At 45.6% G+C, this 20,765-nt stretch overlaps 1 protein-coding gene across 1 annotated transcript in view; it reads right to left on the bottom strand.

Moving 5' to 3' along the window:
- The window catches only part of meox1 (mesenchyme homeobox 1), a gene marked incomplete at its 5' end in the record, with an annotated part of 29,644 nt that extends 11,067 nt beyond the window's left edge, over positions 1–18,577 (bottom strand). Inside the window, one exon of the mRNA XM_084323044.1 lies at positions 18,364–18,577. Coding sequence (XP_084179170.1) covers positions 18,364–18,577 — 214 coding nt within the window. The remainder of the gene's footprint in view (positions 1–18,363) is intronic.
- Between the last annotated feature and the right edge of the window lie 2,188 nt (positions 18,578–20,765).

Raw genomic sequence — 20,765 nt, 5'->3', positions numbered from 1 at the left:
GGTTAATATATACACACAAGTGTAGTGCCCTTTTCAGCCTTTGAGCACCTGCCCCTCTAAAGTCCTGTGCACGTCCCTGCTCTGGGACCATAATGGTTTCATTTTATTGCATAATTATATTGTATGGTGATACCTTTTTTTGCTGGGTTGACCTTAATTATTGTGTGTGAAAATTATGAATGAATGAAAATCTAAGCAATGGGAAATGGTGTAATCTAGTCAGGGGTCAATTACATTTACAATTGGTCATTTAGCTGACGCTTTTATCCAAAGCGACTTACAAGTTCTGTACGACAAGTCAGCAGGAAGGGTACAACTCTATCAGCTGAGTAACAATGTTCATCAAAGTGTTGAGTGCTACAGTGTAGGTTAGTATTAGGACAAGTGCATGACAGTAAGAAGGTTATTTTTATTTAAAAAATGTTTTATTTAATTTAAAATGCGTATCACATAGCACAATTATGTGATGTGTGATTGATGGCCCTATGTAGCTATGGCATATGGAATAACTCCCTGATCCCTGATTTGTTAATCTCATGCTGGACAGGCTATTTTCAATAAATCCATTTCCCCCAGTGAAGCCATTACCTTAAAAGCACTACAACCCTTTGGATAAAGAGAGGATAAAGATAGACAAGTCAAATTAAGTTGTAAAATGCTGTACAGCTCAAAGAAAACCCACAACAATAACACATTTAGGCCATGGTTACACTTACAACGTTTCATTTTCGAATTATTTCGTTTGCATGTCCAAGTTAAAGGGCAACGCCGTTTTGGCAGGAAAACGCGTTTTCCTAGCGGCAACGCTCAAAGGGTGTTTTCGTTTTGAAAACTCCCCGACAACAGTGCCATGTAATTTGCGTGAGCCAGATACGGAGCCGTTCATGCCCAGCGCCCATGCGCAGTAGTAGACACCGACGCCAAATTCTCCCCTGGCTGGACCTCGACTCCGTCCATTAGTCCAAACATCAGAACTATTTCTGGGAGTCACTTGCAATATCGCGCTATAATTAATATAATTTGCTGTCTCCCGACACCAACCGGCCATATGGGGAGGCTATACCTACAGGATATCAGCTGCGTCCTCCTCAGATTGCTTATTCATGTGCTTTATAACGGAGCAGATGGATAACCATTTGACTCCATCCTCCCAGACACCGTCAGAGATTGATTTTGTACTTGCTTTTAATTTCGCCATAATTCATTAGATCATTACAACTGTTTTCCATTGATCTTCCCCGTTTAAACCCAAAACCAAGAGGTGAATTATATCAAGTGGTAGGGCTAACTCTAATGTAAGGGTGTGATGCTGTCCACACGCATGGTTATTTCATGTGTTGTCAAGTTATTGTTATAAGGAACCCAGTCCAAACTACAACAGTCTGCATCCCCTTAACAATTGTTTGTATTGAGCTGTATTGTATTGTACCCATTCTGCAATCTGTTAAATAATGTTTTCATCCATTTATTCTAGTAGCGATAACGTTACTACGTTAATGTACGATAGCCTCGATGCTAACTATATACATGGAAAACGCCAATCACATTAGCATGTAGCTAACAACATCAAAGATCTTTTTGTGAGACTAAACTCTCCGCTCTTGGTGGTCAATTGTGTTGATGTTGGTGTTGTTTCATCAACAAATGAGGCAGAACACACAGTGAATGTATCCGTTTTTGTTTATTGCACTTTGTTTCTTGCTGAAAAATAAATGCTATGTTGCTAAATGGCTCACGCAAGGTATTTAAAGATGGTGGCTTTTCTGATTTTGAGCAGGAAGTGTAGTGACGCGTTCAACCTTTCTGATTGGTTGAAAATGGCCTTCATGGTTGAACTACATCGCCACCTACTGCTTTGGCATTGTACTCACTCGGTGCTCACGAGACAAAACAACGTCTAACTTGCCTGCGAATACACAGCGTTCTGAAAAGCGAAATGAAACTAATCGTTTTTGCTATAATGTAACCGCAGCCTTAGAATGTGTGGACATGTGGGCCTGTTGACATTGACACATTTTATCTTCTGGGACAATAAAGATCTTATTGTATCGTATCGTATTGTATTGTATCGTATCTTATCTTATCTTATCTAATCTAATCTTATCTAATCTTATTTTTATCTTATCTTATCTTATGTTATCTTATTTTATTTTATCTTATCTAATCTTATCTTATCTTATCGTATCAGACTGTATCGTATCGTATTTGATCTTATCTTATGTTGTTGTTGTCGAGTTGTGTTGTGTCGTGTCATAGCGTATCGCATCATATTGTATCATATTGTATCTTACCTTGTATTATAAACTCTGGAACGACAGGAGAGAGAGACTGAAGGAAAGAAAGGCTGAAAGAGAATGAAGTGAATGAAATAATGGTAGATTAAGATAAATAAAGTGAATGAGAGGTAAAGAAAGGGTGAGAGATAGAGAGAAAGTGAATAAAAGAAAGATAGAGAGAAAGAAAGATAGTCAATGAAAGAATGAGAGAGTAAATGAAAGAAGGGGGTAGAGAGAAAAATAAATAGAGAAAGTAAATGAAAGAAAAAGAGAGAAAAAGTGGATTGGCACTTTCACTGGCCACTCCTCCCTAGTCTAACATAGAGAGAGAGAGAGAGCGAGAGAGAGAGAGAGAGAGAGAGAGAGAGAGAGAGAGAGAGAGAGAGAGAGAGAGAGAGAGAGAGAGAGAGAGAGAGAGAGAGAGAGAGAGAGCGAGAGAGAGAGAGAGAGAGAGAGAGAGAGAGAGAGAGAGAGAGAGTGTTTGAGGTCACACACAAACCCTTTCCATTTACCCAGCGAATAGTTGAGCCATGAAGCATCCCGCTTTTTTACTGGCAGGCTGGGCCCTGGCCGCACCGCGGGGAGCAGGGGTTACACTGCATTTGTGGTCAGACCAGGGGCCCTCTTTGTGTCAGAATAAATCTGTGTGTGTGCGTCAGTGTGTGTATAGTGTGTGTGTGTGTGTGTGTGTGTGTGTGTGTGTGTGTGTGTGTGTGTGTGTGTGTGTGTGTGTGTGTGTGTGTGTGTGTGTGTGTGTGTGTGTGTGTGTGTGTGTGTGTGTGTGTGTGTGTGTGTGTGTGTGTGTGTGTGTGTGTGTGTATCTGTGAGGTATCTTACTTGCCCTTTTCCATTACATGGTACTGGCTCAACTGACCTGACTGATTGGTCAGAGAGAATCGTCACTTGTAACAGCACCAATCATCTTCCTATCAACCAGGAAATGTGCTTACAGTACGTGAAAATCCTATTAGAAGTTGATGAATCTAGTGATCTATGAACTGATGGTTATTTTTCTCAGCGAATCTCGCAGTTACAACAACAATATGTAGCTAAGCAGGGTTGTACTTATACAGTAGGTGGATCTCTTATAGTTACAACAACATTGTGCAGCTAAGCAGGGTTGTACTTAAATTATAGGTGAATCTCTTAGTTACGACAACATTGTTTAGCTATGCAGGGTTGTACTTACAGTATATAGGTGAATCTCTTACAACAACATTGTGTAGCTAAGCAGGGTTGTACTTACAGTATATAGGTGAATCTCTTAGTTACAACAACATTGTGTAGCTAAGCAGGGTTGTACTTACAGTAGGTGAATCTCTTAGTTACAACAACATTGTGTAGCTAAGCAGGGTTGTACTTACAGTATAGGTGAATCTCTTAGTTACAACAACATTGTGTAGCTAAGCAGGGTTGTACTTACAGGTGAAGTATTTCCAATGTTTGCTATTTGGCAAAACAAGATGGCTTCTCTGGCCAGATTCACTACACTATTCTACATGATGGTGACCTTATAGGCAATGATAGTCAACATTGTGAACACAATATGGTAGTAGTAATTAATGGAATTATCTTGTAATGCATGTAACGTTATATATCAACTCGAATATGAGGGTCACTACAACAGCACCCTGTAGTGCAAGATTAATGAAAGAAAAGGAGAAATGCAGAGGAGGAAAATTAACCTATAATAGCGTCTGTTTCCACAGTAAATCATCTGTTGAGTGTTTGATGGTTATTTATTTGTGCTTTAGAATGTAACCACCATGACACAATGAGAAAGCAACGTTTTATTAACCTCATTCCTGCTTTGTTCTCTTTACTGTCACTCCCTCTCCTCGCTCGACCACCGCTGTGTGCGTCTCTCTCTCTCTCTCTCTCTCTCTCTCTCTCTCTCTCTCTCTCTCTCTCTCTCTCTCTCTCTCTCTCTCTCTCTCTCTCTCTCTCTCTCTCTCTCTCTCTCTCTCTCTCTCTCTCTCTCTCTCTCTCTCTCTCTCAGCTCTCTCTTTTTCGCTTGTCTTTGTTAAAATGAGTCGGGAAGCCGACAACAAAGCCTGACTTCACTTTTAACGTCATCAAACTAAGATGAATGTCCTCCCCTTGTCCTAAACTGGTCGTAAACCGATACTAGTGTACCTTGTTTTACGAATTAAGTGGTACACAGACACACAAACCCCTGCGCTGTGTTAATTAGCGATGGTCATCCCTGCAAACCCCACCCTCATTGACGGGGTACTATCTGCAGTGTATCTGGTACCAAAGGTGAGTAGAGTAGAGTAGAGTAGAGTAGAGTAGAGTAGAGTAGAGTAGAGTAGAGTAGAGTAGAGTAGAGTAGAGTAGAGTAGAGTAGAGTAGAGTATGGTAGGGTAAGTCAAGTCAAGTCAAGAGTTTTAATTGTCACGGCATACAGGTATACAATGAAATGCGGGTGGTCTTGCCCGCAACGATGTGCAATACAGTGGTACATATAATAGAATCAAAAGAAGAAACAACATTGTGCAGTAACAGATAGCAGGTAACATGGAGTGACATCTCGGTATCTGTACATAGTTATTTACAGCGCATGTGTGACATGCTAGTTAGCTTTGGTAGTGCAATACACTGTTCCTGTTATTCTAATTTAAAGTGTCCTTTCCTTTGGCCATAAGTGTGCGTGTGTGCGACATGAGTGTGTGCCCGCTCATGTTAAAGTGTTAAGTGGCTGCTCGTGTGTGAGCGTGCACAGTGTGCGTGTCGTGTGTGTGTTCATGTGTGCTTGTGTGTGGACAGTTCAATGTTCTGAGCACTCAATGTACATTGTTCATGGCTCTGATGGCCTGGGGGAAGAAGCTGAGCCTAAGCCGCTCTGTCCTAGTAGCTGGGATTTGCAGGCGTCTGCCTGACCTCAGCAGCTGAAACAGGCTGTTATTGGGGTGGTGAGGGTCTTTCATTATCCTGCAGGCTCTGGATTTGCACCTCTTGTTGTATAGAACCTGCAGGGGGGGTAGTGCAATACCCGTGGTACGCTCGGCTGAGCGCACCACTTTCTGTAGGGCCTTCTTGTCCTGTGCCGTGCTGTTTCCATACCAGGCAGTGATGTTTCCGGTCAGGATGCTCTCTACAGCTCCTGAGTAGAAGGACTGGAGTATCTTCCCCGATACTCTGAACTTCCTTAACTGTCTCAGGTGGTAGAGACGCTGTTTCGCCTTCTTTACTACTGTGCCTATGTGTGTTGACCATGTCAGGTCCTCTGAGATGTGGACCCCCAGGTACTTGAAGCTGCTCACCCTGTCCACGGTAGCCCCGTTTATCATCAGTGGTGTGTGTGTCTCCTGCTGTCCTCTCCTATAATCCACGATCAGTTCCTTGGTTTTGCCAATGGGTAGGGTAGAGTAGAGTAGAGTAGGGTAGACAGAGTAGAGTAGAGTAGACTAGAGTATGGTAGGGTAGGGTAGGGTAGGGTAGGGTAGGGTAGGGTAAGGTAGGGTAGAGTAGGGTAGGGTAGGGTAGGGTAGGTTAGGGTAGGGTAGGGTAAGGTAGGGTAGGGTAGGGTATGGTAGGGTAGGGTAAGGTAGGGTAGAGTAGAGTAGGGTAGGGTAGGGTAGGGTAGGGTAGGGTAGGGTAGGGTAGGGTAGGGTAGGGTAGAGTAGAGCAGGGGTTCCCAAACTTTTCAGGCCGGGGCCCAGAAAATAAGGCGTCAGAGAGCCGCGGCCCAATGCACATCGTCTGGCTTTTTTTTTTTTTTTTTTTGCCAGGTATCACTTCAATCCTATTAAGTTAGTTCAAGTTAGTTATTCATTTATATGTGCTATTTATGAGAGGGCTAACTTGTTGCAAAATAATAATGATAATAATAATAGCCTCATTAAAATACTATTGTTGCTTCGGTTGTTTTCAGCGTTTTATGTGCATAATCTGTTATTTAGTTTGAAATGTTCGTTGAAATAAGTAGATTTTTCGTTTTTGTTTATTTATTAAGTTAATATAAAACCATATAGTCACATTTTAGAATACAATAGAATAGAATTTTAGAATACAACTAGAAACACTGTCCTGGCCTGCTTCTAAGTTCAGTGGCCTGACAAAAAAAATGTAAATAAAAAAATAAAAAATAAAAAAATATTTTTTTTTTTTTTTTTTTTTTTTTTTTTTTTTTTAAATCATCTCGCGGCCCACCCGTGGCTGCTCGCGGCCCACCTTTGGGTCGCGACCCCGACTTTGGGAACCACTGGAGTAGAGTAGAGTAGAGTAGAGTAGAGTAGAGTAGAGTAGAGTAGGGCAGGGTAGGGCAGGGTATGGTAGGGTAGGGTAGAGTAGAGTAGAGTAGGGTAGAGTAGAGTAGAGTAGAGTAGAGTAGAGTAGAGTAGAGTAGGGTAGGGTAGGGCAGGGTAGGGCAGGGTAGGGTAGGGTAGGGTAGGGTAGGGTAGGGTAGGGTAGGGTAGGGTAGGGTAGGGTAGGGTAAGGGTAGGGTAGGGTAGGGTAGGGTAGGGTAGGGTAGGGTAGAGTAGAGTAGTCAAAGTTGAGCTGGTACCATGTAATGGAAAAGCACCATTAGGGTCCAGAACAGTTAGTGCATTCGTAAGAGACTGAGTGAATTAGTTGAGAGTGTCATCTTACAGGAGGAAAAAGGGACAATGACGGCAGTCCCTTTTGTTTTCAGTATTTCAGCCAGATCGCTCTCTGGCTCAGTCACACAATGTCACATCACACAGTTGCTGTCTGTGTGTGCGTGTGTATGTGTGTTTTCATATACTTGTGAGAACCCTCTTGATTGCTATTGGTGATCTGATTATGGGTAGCTGATGATCTGGTTAAGGGTTAAGGTTAAGGTTAGACAGGTATGGTTAGGGTAAGGGACTAGGGAATTAATTGAAGTCAATTTAATGTCCTCACATGTATAGTAAAGGCAACCTGTGTGTGTGTGTGTGTGTGTGTGTGTGTGTGTGTGTGTGTGTGTGTGTGTGTGTGTGTGTGTGTGTGTGTGTGTGTGTGTGTGTCTGTGTGTGTGTGTGTGTGTGTGTGTGTGTGTGTGTGAGCGTGCGTGTGTATATGTGCATGTGCATGTCCATGGCTGTGTGTTTGTGTACACACGTGTGTGCCACGTTCTTTGGTGTGAGTGCAATAAGCCAGTGTGTACACAAGTGAGAGTCTATTTGTTTTAAGGAAGCATGTTTGTGTGCACATGCACTCTAACTCAGTCATAGACATGATGGAGCGTGGATGAATGACTTGCATGTGAGTCACATCTACCCCCCCCCCCCCCCCCACCAGCACAACCTGTTTCTGTCCGTCTAACACACACATCTCAGGACTTGCAGAGGGTGTGTATTTTCTATGAGTGTGTGTGTGTGTGTGTGAGTGTGTGTGTGTGTGAGTGTGTGTGTGTGAGAATGAATGTGTGAGAATGTGTGTGTGTGTGTGTGTGCGTGTGTGCGTGTGTGTGTGTGTGTATGTGTGTGTGTGTGTGTGTGTGTGTGTGTGTGTGTGTGTGTGTGTGTGTGTGTGTGTGTGTGTGTGTGTGTGTGTGTCTGATTCATCTTCATGACACCAGAAGGATTAGGGTCCTCCATCAGTCTCGGCCGTCTGACAGGAGGACCCACCCTGACCCCTGTCACCTGGACTCCCTGCACTGTGGGAGCCTGGCCTCTTATCCCATGCTACTGTCCTGGGATGGGGGTGGGGTGGTATTGGGATGGGGGCGGGGGCGTCAGGGAGTGGTGATGGTAGTGGTGGTGGATGTGGGAGGCTGGTTGGGTGGCGTGGGGGGTAGAGATCTGATACATTCAATAACTATTCCTTGTATTCTCATGACGCATGCATTTCATACCCATACGGCAGACATTTTGTGGGCGGGAACAGGGTGGAAAGGAACCCAACCTGAGCACGACATAAAAGCAAAATGGCCACCATGTGTATGGTCTATGGCGCGATCCCACAGCTCTTTGGCCACAGGTGTCCATTCTCTCTCTTTTTCTTTCATTCACTTTCTCTAATGGTGATCATCCGGCATTTGATCATAACCAACATTTGTTTGCCTACCAACCAAGCTAACCTCTTGTTAGCTTTCTCCTAAACCATTACTACCCCCAAAGCTTCTTTCTTTCACCATAAGATCGAGGCCTCGGCTAAGAACCTTTGCAAACTGCGGGCCACCATGTCCTCCCTTCTCACTCCCCCTCCACCCCCCCCCCCCCCCCCCCCTCTCTGCCAAAAACTTGGAGAGTGGAGAGCATCTGCAGCTGCTTTTCCCAACCCCCGTCCCCCGCCCATTCCAAATGCTGAATCGAGAACCTCATCTTTTACTCTGTCACCTTTCTCTCCCATTACAGACGCGGAGGCCTTGACACTGGTAACGTCGAACCGTCCCACTACATGCCAGCCTGTTTCGATACCCTGCCCAGGTTCCAGACCATAGCACCAGACATCCTCCCATTCCTAACATCAACCATCAACGCCTCCCTCAACTCAACTGGTTCCCACCTCCCTAAAACTAGCCAGCATCACACCTCTCATAAAAAAAAACCACTGTCATAGACAACTATTGTCCTGTCTCTTTTCTCTCCTTCCTCTCTAAATCACTCAAACGTGCTGTATCCAACCAACTTAATGATTATCTATTACAGAATGACCTCCTAGACCCTAATCAGTCAGTTCAGGACAGGCAAGCGCCTCCGTATACACGCAACAAGAACAGAGAGGCTAAGGCTCAGCTTCTTCCCTCAGGCCATCAGAACAATGAACACTGATCTCTCCACACACAAACACACATGGACACACACACACACGCACACGCACAAGCACACGCACACACACACACACACACACACACACACACACACACGCGCGCACACGCACACGCACACACACACACACACAACACAACATTCTGCACTCGCACACACACAAACACACCACAGGTCACTTTAAACACACAAGAAAAGGTCACTTTAAAGGAAGGAAAAGAACACTTTAAGAAAATAACTTGTTGTGATTGTTGTATAGTATAGTTAGTAACAGCAAGTATAGCATAGGGACATAGAAGAAAAACTGCACATTGTAAAGGTATTGTATAATAATAATTAATTTAGGACCTGCTCCGAGGTCATTATTTGGCACACATGCGAACCATGCATACAATGCGTATCTGCGATTAACCCATCCCGTCGTCCTTCCCCCCCAAGGGCAGCCGGGAGCAGACAGGCGCCACGTGAGCCGCGCCAGGGGACCAATCCAAGTGCTCCTGTCCGTCTTCGTCAAGGACGCCACAGCGTTAGCGATCTTGTTGTTGTGCATGTTTTTCCATTGGGTTTATCTTATCGGGGGGGGAAACCCTTGCGAGCACGGGGAGAACATGCAAACTCCACACAGAAAGGCCTGGGAGATACCCCACCTGGGTAACTGGCATCATGGAAACCTGGTCCCCAAGCGGGATTCGAACCCTGGACCTTCTTGCTGTGAGGCGACAGTGTTAACCACTACACCACCGTGCCGCTCTGGGGTGTGAGTTTGTGACAGACTCTGGGGTGTTACGAGCTGTCACCAGATTGGAATGAACAAAACACATATGGCACAAGGTAGAAGCACGTTAACAGCAGTTTTATTACTGTTTAGGGGAAAAGGAGAGGTTAGGGAAATCGTCAGCCAGTCCGTTATACAAGAGAATCGTCTTGGTCTGTTAGCGGGGTCCGGTACACATACTGTAGAGTGGTTCTCATACGGGCGGGGGCTGATCTGGGAGAAGAGACGTCAGACGCCACCCCATCTACCCAACCGCCTCCAATGTACAGTTTCTTCCCCCTCAAACGTATATACTCTCAAATGTATATAATATATACTCTTTTCTTAGAAACTCTGTCTATTAATCAGAGTTTCCAATGCCAGGGTCTATATGACAGGCGTTGTACTCTTAACCTGTTCCCCCTGTGCGGTCCAACCGATACCTATATATGCAGGGTTTCCCCCCCAAAAAATAAAAAAAATTCAGGTAATTAACATTACATATCTCTTGTTGTGGAATTAACACAACATTATGCATACTTTTGACAATAAATAAAATCAGAATTTGTTCTTACTTGCTTGCCTGGGTAAATAAAGGTTATAGAAATGTAAAAAAAAAAAAAAATAAAAACCGATACCGATATTTTCCGATATCACATTTTAATGCCGATATCAGCCGATAATATCGGTAGGCCGATAATATCGGACATCCCTAGGTAAAAGTGTCATTAGATAGATTTAACTTTTCGATTTGACCAATTCTATTCGCGAGGGTGACCATTTCTGATATTTTGAACCATGGGAATTGTAGTCTTTTTGCGGCCATTTTGTAGCAGAGTTCCACAGATATGGTTCTGAGTTGAAAGTTTTTAAAACTACACTTCCTGGAAGATTTGATGGGGTTCAAGGTTCAGAGTTCTGTATGAATTATTTCAATAACTGTTAATATTCGGGATAATAAGCCACAAAAGGTAACGTTTTTGACAAATATTGAAAGGCTTTCAAGTTTCTCTTCCCTATTGTTTACATGTAGGAACAATTAGATCTGAAATTAGTTTCAAAACGGTTGCACTGTGGGGGAAATAAAAAAGTACAGTAGATTACAGTCGATTTCATTATCTGTTCTTATGCACGCCTGGTGATACTAAATCCAAATTGAACTGGGGCATTTGAAAGATAATATATGTATATATATAAATGTGCGAATTGGCTATAATAAGGTACTTTATAAGCCTCCTATTCTATATTCTATAATAATATTTCAAATTGCATTGGTCCGGATGGGAGAATTCGGTAAACATGATCTCAAGTGGCAGTTTTTAATGTTTGGTCATTATTAGCATGGTGTTATTCACTGTCAAAGATGCAAAGAAAAATCATAATTCATATTCTCCTTTGTTTCATCCCAATTTAAGCAAGCCTGGTAATAGACACTGTAACTGAGGGGTTACAAAACCCTGACTGTATTAAAGATTGTGATAGATTAAACCACTGCTAATTATTATTATTATTACTGCATAAGTTATATTATATAAGTGCAAAACTTCCACAGCACCTTGTCAACTGTGTTAGATACTGTTGCCCCTCTAAAGGTTAAAAAGGTAAAAACTGATAGAATCTCTCCATGGCTAAATAAAACCAATGTTAAAGATAACAAGAGAAAATGTAGGATAGCCGAGCGAAAATGGAGGAAACTCAAACTCACAGCTCACTTTAATTTATACAAAGACGCCATGGGCGCATACAATAAGGCAATACAACTTGCGAGAAAGGAATATTTTTCCAAAATGATCTCAGAAAATATGGGTAACTCCAGGGTACTTTTTTCCACCATTGACCGGCTGATTAACATACCACCCCCCCATATACCGCAGCAATCAGCCACAAAATGTGAAGAGTTCGCAGTTTTCTTTAATGAAAAAATATCATTGATTAGAGCAAGCATTAATGCTGATATAGATCTGGCTGTGAGTGAAACCCCACCTGAGATAACTATGGGGGAATTCACATGTATTACATTACCTGACCTCTGTAAGATTGTCTCTGAGTGTAATTCCGCCACCTCCTGCCTCGATCCTATACCAACAGCATTTCTCAAGCGGGTGTTTGATAGTGTCTCAAATCATGTCCTTGAAATCATAAATATGTCTCTTCAAACAGGCACTTTTCCAGATGCATTTAAAACGGCTGTAGTAAAACCACTACTAAAGAAAACAAACTTAGATGTAAACGAACTAAAAAGCTATAGGCCAATATCGAACCTTCCATTTATCAGCAAGATATTAGAAAAGATAGTCTCAGTACAAATAAACTCCTTTCTCAAAGATAATAACATCATGGAGGAACTACAATCAGGTTTCAGAACAAATCACAGCACTGAAACTGCCCTTACCAAAATAGTTAGCGACCTCAGGCTAAACTCCGATGCTGGCAAAGTCTCAATTCTTGTCCTATTGGACCTTAGTGCAGCGTTCGATACGATTGACCATAATATCTTGATCAGTCGTCTTGAAAGACTGGTTGGCTTTTCCGATCATGTACTAAATTGGCTCATAACATACATTAAGGGGAGAAGGTTCTATGTTAAGCTAAACGGTTCTAAACGAAAGCAAGACCGAAATCCTATTGATCGGCCCAAAAGCGAAAAGGGAAGTGCTTTGTAAAAACCTGGGGAGTCTGTCATCCTATGTAAAGACTGAGGTTACAAGCCTAGGTGTCATCTTGGACTCAGACCTGACCTTTAAGTCTCATATAAATAAGGCCATGAAAACGTCATTCTTCCACCTAAGAAACATAGCGAAAGTAAGACCTTTCGTAAATAAAAAGGATGCAGAGAAACTTATTCATGCTTTTGTATCAAGTCGGCTTGACTATTGTAATGCACTGTTCACTGGTCTTCCCAAAGCAACCATTGGGAAGCTTCAGCTTATCCAAAACTCTGCAGCTCGATTACTAACTCATACAAGGAGAAGAGAACATATCACTCCAGTCCTGGCCACTCTGCACTGGCTTCCAATAACTCATAGAATTGATTTTAAGGTCCTTTTTCTAACATATAAAGCTCTTAATGAGCAAGGCCCAAAATACATAGCAAATTCCCTAGTTAGTTATCTGCCCTCAAGAACGCTACGGTCATCCACTACAGGTTTACTAGACACGCCCAGAAACCAAAAAAGGATAGGAAGTATGGCATTTGCCAACTATGCCCCAAAACTATGGAACACACTACCAACACACATCAGAAACGCCAGCTCTATACACATTTTTAAAGGAAAATTAAAAACGTACCTATACAGTCTAGCTTACAAATAGTTATGGCTTGGAAAAACCTGATGGATCCATGAGGCTAGGATAAGCCTTGTGGACCCAACTTTTTAGATGAAGGAACGGGTACATAGGAGACACGCCTCCAGTTTTTCAAAAGTTTTTGACACGCCTCAGCTTCTGAGCTGAACGGTCGTGTTTTTGCGGACCTCCCAAACTTTCAAACTTTTTAGATGAAGGAACGGGTACATAGGAGACACGCCTCCAGTTTTTCAAAAGTTTTTGACACGCCTCAGCTTCTGAGCTGAACGGTCGTGTTTTTGCGGACCTCCCAAACTTTGAAACTTTAGACTGTTTTCTTTATACGTTTTTCTTTTTCTTTCTTTCTACCACAATACACGGCCACTGATGGATCCATGGGACTTGGTAAAGCACTATGGACCCAACTATGACCACTGATAAAAACGTAACTACACTAGCGTTATAAGAGCTAAACATTGCTACCTACCATACAAGTGCATTGGTTTAGTGCACTTCCGGTTGCCACTGAGCGGAAATGTTTGTGCGGACCTGTTCTCCCAAACTGGTAAGCAAATTACTGTTTTTACGTTATTTTCATTTTTACGTTACTATTATTATTATTATTATTATTATTTTTTTTTTTTTTAAACATTGATCTTAACTGATCACTGTGACTTTATTGCTTTTATCGTTATATATGCCTATAATTGTGTACAGCACTTTGAGCTACATGACATGTATGAAAGGTGCTTTATAAATACTTACTTACTTACTTACTTGCCAGACAGTACAGTTATTATATGGCAGACACTCAGAATAGACGGCACGGTGACAAGGAAATATCATTTATAGTATTTATTATTATGCAGCAATTGTACATAATGGGAATTAATTGATCGCGCTTTTATGGCGAAGAATAGGATAAAGTCAGTGAGTAGCAAAGTCAGTGGGAATGAATGATTCCTAAGCTGGGTATACTAGACCAAACGCCGCCTGGCGTGGGATGGCAATATAGGGGGGCAAACGATGGTACCGCTGGAGACAGGGGATATCCTCCCAGAGTGGTAAGCTCTGGAGGAAGGAAGAATGTTCGGATACTCAGTCTGTTCACTTGAAGAAAAGGGGTCTCGTACGGATCCGGTCCTTATAATCCAAATGCTCAGTAGCAAGGTAATAGCTGTAATCCCATGCTCGATAGCAATGATGATAGCCAGCCAGCTTCGGTCCTCGAAGCTAGCCCGAGGTAAGATCTTCAAGGTAGTTAATCCAAACGACAGTGGGTATTAACGATGCTCTTCTCCACGGTAGTACGTTCCACAATCACTATAATCCTACCAATACTGGTTCTATGATATCGCCGCCGTAGGTTCCAATATGCACATGTCCAGTAGTTCTGTGACTAGGCCCTCCTCGTGTGCTGGCACTAATTACTAAGTCCACACACACTTGCTAAGGTTTTACACTAGTTACTAAACGAACGAACTGCTTGTTAATGCTGCACACCGAACGAACTGCGGTAATACGATTCACACTAAAATGACGACTCTTTACTTCACATTAAGTTAGGTCGAACTCCACTTGCTTGCTAGACGAACTTCACTTGTTTACTTCACGAACTCTAAGGACGAACTGCTTCACCGTTGTACTGACGAACTGCTACTGTTTGCGCCTTCCACAATATATACTTAGAGGGCTTTCTAGTGCGCAACCGAACCACTTGCCAGGACTCAATGCGCCCGCTACGGGCATGTCCGAACTTGTCTAAACACGTCTTTGAACCTGACTGAGGGCGAGACTGCCTGGCGCCGCCAACGTTAAGGGCATTATCCAGTGAGGAGAGCGAATGATGCTAGGATTCAAAGAGGCTTAAAGGGATATAGCTTATATATATAAATAATATACAAGTTATATAAAACAATAAAACGTAGATTCTCAATGTTAATCTGGCCCTTCACAACAGCCGCCCCCTAATTAGTCCGCACCTAATTAGTAAAGGGAGACAGATTAATGGTCCAGTCAACTTCTCCATACTTGTTGTGAGGAGTAGGGCAATCTACAAAGTCAGTGGGTCATGGTCATCATCAGGGGAGTCAGGGATCTCCGGCAACTCTATCAGCTTCGCCACAGGTCGGGTGTAAGTCCGCCCTTGGACTATGACTTCTGCCGCTCTGACCTTCCCATCGGCACCAGTAATCACTCTGCTCACGCGGCCGGCCGGCCACGTAGCTCGGGGTAGTGACTGGTCTATTATCATGACGACTGTGTCCACCTTCAGGTTGTCCCTGTCCTTTACCCACTTCTGACGGGCTGGAAGGGATGGTAGGTAGCTTAGGAGGAAGCGGGCCCAAGACTGGTCGATCTGTGCTTGGTCGTGTCTCCACATCCTCCGTCCGTTCCTCTCGTTCTGTCTGTACACTGTCTGAGGAGGGGCCGGGTCCGGCCGCCCCATCAAGAGGTAGTTTGGGGTACTGGGTTCGAGGTCAGCTACGTCGCTTGGAGCGTAGCTGAGGGGGGTGGAGTTCGGAACTCCCTCTTCTTGAGCCCACGGTTCTCTCATGGTCATCGTGTCTAATGTCCATAGCCTCTCAACGGGCTGTACGAGAGAGTGGCCTGTGTCGCTCACCTTTGTGTAAAGGCAGCGTGTGGACGTTGGTTGGTTGGAAGGTCCGTAGAGGGGGCCCTGGAGCGTCCACCCCAGTCGGGTCTTAACCGCGGCTGGGCATCCTTTGGGTCCGATGTGGGCCGCCTCGATTGGGACAATGAGGTCCACGTGGTCGGAGCCGATGAGTAGGGTCTGTGTGGTGCCGTCGATGAGCGGTATACGCAGTCTACGTAGGTGCGCGTACTTCTCCATCAGCTGTGGGATGGGGTAGTCATAGCGTGACAGACCTATGTCGTGGCTTGTAAATGCCTTGGTGATGCTGTACCGCTTCTCGGGCTGCTTGACCGCTGCTATTGTGAATGAGACGTTTTCACCCTTTATTGTTTTTAGGTCTCGCTGAATAGTACGGATTGTCATTGTTTCCTCGGTACCCCGCAGGCCGTCTTTTCTGACCCGTCGTCGAGGACGGCGTAAGTGTCCAGGACCTTGTCCTCGTAGCTCAGGAGCACTCTGACGACCTTGATGAGTACTCTGGGGCTCCCACTATACGCGGGGTCGATGTGGAGCACTTCTGTTGGTGAGTTGCCTTGTAGGGCTAATCTCCGCTTGGGGGCCTCGCACAGTGATTCGCGGTAAGTGGCGTCTGGGGGGTCAGCCTCAATCCACTGGTCCATTTCGGCGATGGTCAGTCCCTTGAACGCGTCGCACTGTGCCAGCCAGTGTCCTCTGTGGCAGTAGTAACATGCGATCTTCCATTCCTCTTTGGCCGGGGGGTTGTGACTCTTCTGTGTCAGATAGATATTCCATTCCTCTGTGGCGGGGGCGTTGTGACTTGTCTGTGGTGACACCGACTCGGCCTGGTACGCGTAGCACCGTGACTCCCAGTGTCCGCTGCGGCAGTCAGTACACCAGGGGGGGGGTCAAGACTGGTTTGTGGTGACACCGACTCAGCCTGGTACATCATGGTGACGGGCCTACTTTGGTTTCCTGGTGGGCGTCTATTGCTCTCATGCAGGACTTCTAGGTGGGCGCCGTCACACTTGCCGCACCTTCTCTTGAGGCGGCACTCGGCTGCCATGTGGCCGCGCGCGCAGCGGAAGCAGCGGCGGTTATCCTTAAGCCACTGACTTATTTCGGCTGTAGTCAGTCCTTTGAAGGCGTCGCATTGTGACAGCCAGTGTTCACTGTCGCAGTACTGACAGGCAGCCTTCCATTTGTCCTTGGCGTGGGGGTTAGGGCTCGTCTGCCGTGACACCGCCTCGGCCTGGTGCATCACGGTGACGGACCGGCGGTTGTCGTTGAACCTTCTCGGTCCATCTTTAGGGTTAGAGCCACCCCACGTGAACGTGTCTATTCGTAGACTGCTGACCTCCCTGGCTAGGAAGTCAGCAAGGTCTAGGAGGGATGGTTCTGGGCCGTGGGGGTCACGGTGGTCTCTCTGCCGCCGAAAGCGCTCTTGACGGGCTGAGGGGAGCTTCTCCAGTATCCGCTCCACGTTGGAATTGGCATATAGTTCATATCTCCCCTTCTCCTTCTGTGACTCGAGCATCCCTACCAGGGATTGTACCTTGATAGCTAGGTCATCTAGGGCTCTATTGTCTTTAGCTGGGGGGAGGCGGTCGATCTCCCGTATTTCTTGAATTACATAATCCCATATGCGTCCATAGCGTGCGTCGAGGGCCACCAGAGCATCAGAATAGGGGGTTCTTGAGTTCGAATATGCCAGCGCTATGTTATGTGCTCTCGGTACTTTAAGGTGCTTGAGGAGGATGGCATATTTATAGGACTCGTCATGTACCTTGGACATAATAGTCTCTAAACACATGCGTAGTTCAGTATACTGTGCTCTGTCCTCACGCGTAAAGTCTGGGAATGTGGGTGTCCCAATGTAAGATGCCATGGATGGCTGGGACACCGATGCGCGTAGGGGGAGAGGCCTCCTTGGCGAGTCTCCCCGTATGTGGGGTCGTGGGTCAGTGCTGGGTGGGAACCAGAGGCCGGGCCCCCAGGTACTGCTCCTCGGTACTGACTGTTGATTAAACTCACCCCTGGGTTGGGTCGGGGGCTCGTAACGCAGCATCTCGGGGCTGAGGTCGGGGCTGTACTGTGCCTCCTGGTCCGAAATAGGTTTGTGCTGGGGGGCTTGAGGTTCTCCCTCGTCCTCCACTAGGCCTTGAAGTTTCTTAGTCAGTTTCTCGGCGACGTAGGCGGGATCTTCCCGTTGGCTGGGTCCCGTATAGATTTGTCGGGGAGGGGTATGTGCCCTCGACCCGTGCCGTGATGATCTCCGGGAGCTCCGGGTGGAGGAGTGGGGAGTCGCCCTCTGGAGCAATTGCTCCATCATCTGTGCCTGCAGCCGGTCTCTTTCCATCTCGCGCTGTGCATTGGCGGCGTCGCGCTGTGCATTGGCGGCGTTGCGCTGTGCATCGCGTTGCGCGTTGGCGGCGTCTCGCTGCATGTTTTTTTCAGCCTGGAGGCGCCTCTCTTCCAGTCGGATGTGTTCGCGCTCGCTCTGTTGTTGCGCTTGGAGACGTTCTCTTTCCACTGCAGAATGTTCACGCTCACTCTGTTGTTGCGCTTGGAGACGTTCTCTTTCCACTGCAGAATGTTCGCGCTCACTCTGTTGTTGCGCTTGAAGACGGTCGCGCTCACCCTGGATGCGGTCTCTTTCGGTTGAAGCTGTCAGTGTGGCGATCAAGGCTTGTGCTAGCCCCGGGTCTCTACTTGGGGATGACGCCGAAGATGGTGATCTGGAGTTGACGGGGCTTGTCGTTGACCTGTTCTCTTTATGCTCTCCGAGGTCCATCTCAAGGGCGCCGTCTCTTATCTTCTCCCGCGCCCCGAGGTCCATCTCTGAGACGCGGTACTCTTTTCTTTGGTGCGCGTCGAGGTCCGTCTCGGGTCCGCGCTCTTCATCCTCTTGCGCTCCGAGGTCCATCTCGGGTGCGCTTTCTTTATCCTCTGGCGCTCCGAGGTCCATCTCGGTGGCGCTGTGGTCGTTGGGCATAGTCAAGTCATGTCCCGCTTGTCCCCCCCGTGAGCTAAGTCGGTTTCGCTTAAACCCGCTTGGGTCTCTACTTGTGGGGCCGACAAGTCGATAAGGTTTGGCATACTTAAGCTATTAGTTTTATCCGTGCTTAACGTCTTTTTAGATAAGCTAGGAGGTAGAACGACAACGTAGTCCTCCAGGTGTGGAGGGGGCTGACGTGGGCGCTTAGTGCGCTCTAGTTTGGGAGAGCCGTTTGGAGAGTGTCCGCCGCTGGCCATATCGCTATTAATATGATTAAGATTACTGATACCCTCCGGCTCGAAGGACCAATTGTAACTGAGGGGTTACAAAACCCTGACTGTATTAAAGATTGTGATAGATTAAACCACTGCTAATTATTATTATTATTACTTGCCAGACAGTACAGTTATTATATGGCAGACACTCAGAATAGACGGCACGGTGACAAGGAAATATCATTTATAGTATTTATTATTATGCAGCAATTGTACAGAATGGGAATTAATTGATCGCGCTTTTATGGCGAAGAATAGGATAAAGTCAGTGAGTAGCAAAGTCAGTGGGAATGAATGATTCCTAAGCTGGGTATACTAGACCAAACGCCGCCTGGCGTGGGATGGCAATATAGGGGGGCAAACGATGGTACCGCTGGAGACAGGGGATATCCTCCCAGAGTGGTAAGCTCTGGAGGAAGGAAGAATGTTCGGATACTCAGTCTGTTCACTTGAAGAAAAGGGGTCTCGTACGGATCCGGTCCTTATAATCCAAATGCTCAGTAGCAAGGTAATAGCTGTAATCCAATGCTCGATAGCAATGATGATAGTTTCAAGTTCAAGTTTCTTTAATAGTTGTCATACAGAAGTACAGAATACTTTTATACAAAATGCTTCTTACTGTTACGCTCCAGAGACTGTGCAAGACAAGATAAGTATGAAATAAAATAACATAGTAAAATTAGAAGTAAAAAAGAAAATGAGGTCACAGTGTTCAGTTTAGACATATGTACAATGTTCGATGCAGAATAGACGTAACTGAGTTACCATATAATATACAATACTGTGCAGTGTACTAATATACAATACTATATAGTGCAAGGCAGAAATGGGATGAGGTGCAATTTAGGTACAATTTACAGTAGGTGTACGAGTTGTAGTGCAAATCCTTTATCAATAAATATAAAGTGTAAAGTGTGTTTGTGTGATCTAAAGTGTGGAGAGTGGGTGCTGCAGTGTGTTGTTTGTTTGAGTGAGTGTGTGCGTGTGGGTGTGTGTGCTGTGTGCATTTGATGGTTGTTGCATAGTGTTTATTGTTCGTTTAGCAGCCTGATGGCCTGGGGATAGAAGCTTCTTCTGAGTCTTTCTGTGCTCGCCTTAAGACTCCGGTATCGCTTGCCTGACCGCAGCAGTTCAAAGAGGCAGTTGTTCGGGTGGCTCGAGTCCTTAATAATTCTCTTAGCCTTCCCCTTGCACCGCTTGTTGTAAATGTTCTGGAGGGTGGGAAGCCCCCCTCCAATTGTGCGTTCGGCTGAACGTGTCACTCTTTGTAGTCTGCTATGGTCTTGTGCAGTGCTATTCCCAAACCAGGAGGTGATGTTGCCGGTCAGGATGCTCTCTATTGTACATGAGTAGAAGTTCCTAAGGATCTTCTGACTGACTTGGAACTTCCTTAGGCGCCTGAGGAAGTAGAGGCGTTGTCGTGCCTTCTTCACAACACTGTCAATGTGTGTGGTCCATGTCAAGTCCTCGGATATGTGGGCTCCGAGGTACTTGAAACTGTTCACTCTCTCAACCGGTGCCCCGTCGATGCTGAGGGGGCTGTAGTCCTTGACCCCCGACCTCCTGAAGTCCACAATCATCTCTTTTGTTTTGCTGACGTTCAGGGAGAGGCAGTTCTCCTGACACCACTGTGACAGGTTCTCTACCTCTTCCAGGTAGGCCCTTTCGTCGTTGGCAGAGATCAGGCCCACCACTACTGTGTCATCAGCAAATTTGATGATGGTGTTGTTGTTCCGCTATGCTACGCAGTCATGTGTGTACAGGGAGTAGAGGAGGGGGCTCAGAACACAGCCCTGGGGGGCCCCTATGTTGAGCGTGATGGATGAGGAGGTGCAGTTGCC

Source organism: Notolepis coatsorum, assembly GCF_963971535.1.
Source record: "Notolepis coatsorum genome assembly, chromosome: 10".
NCBI classification, from domain to species: Eukaryota; Metazoa; Chordata; class Actinopteri; order Aulopiformes; family Paralepididae; genus Notolepis; species Notolepis coatsorum.
Note: the sequence above shows the minus strand (reverse complement) of the source record. Positions and strands in the feature narration are given on the sequence as shown.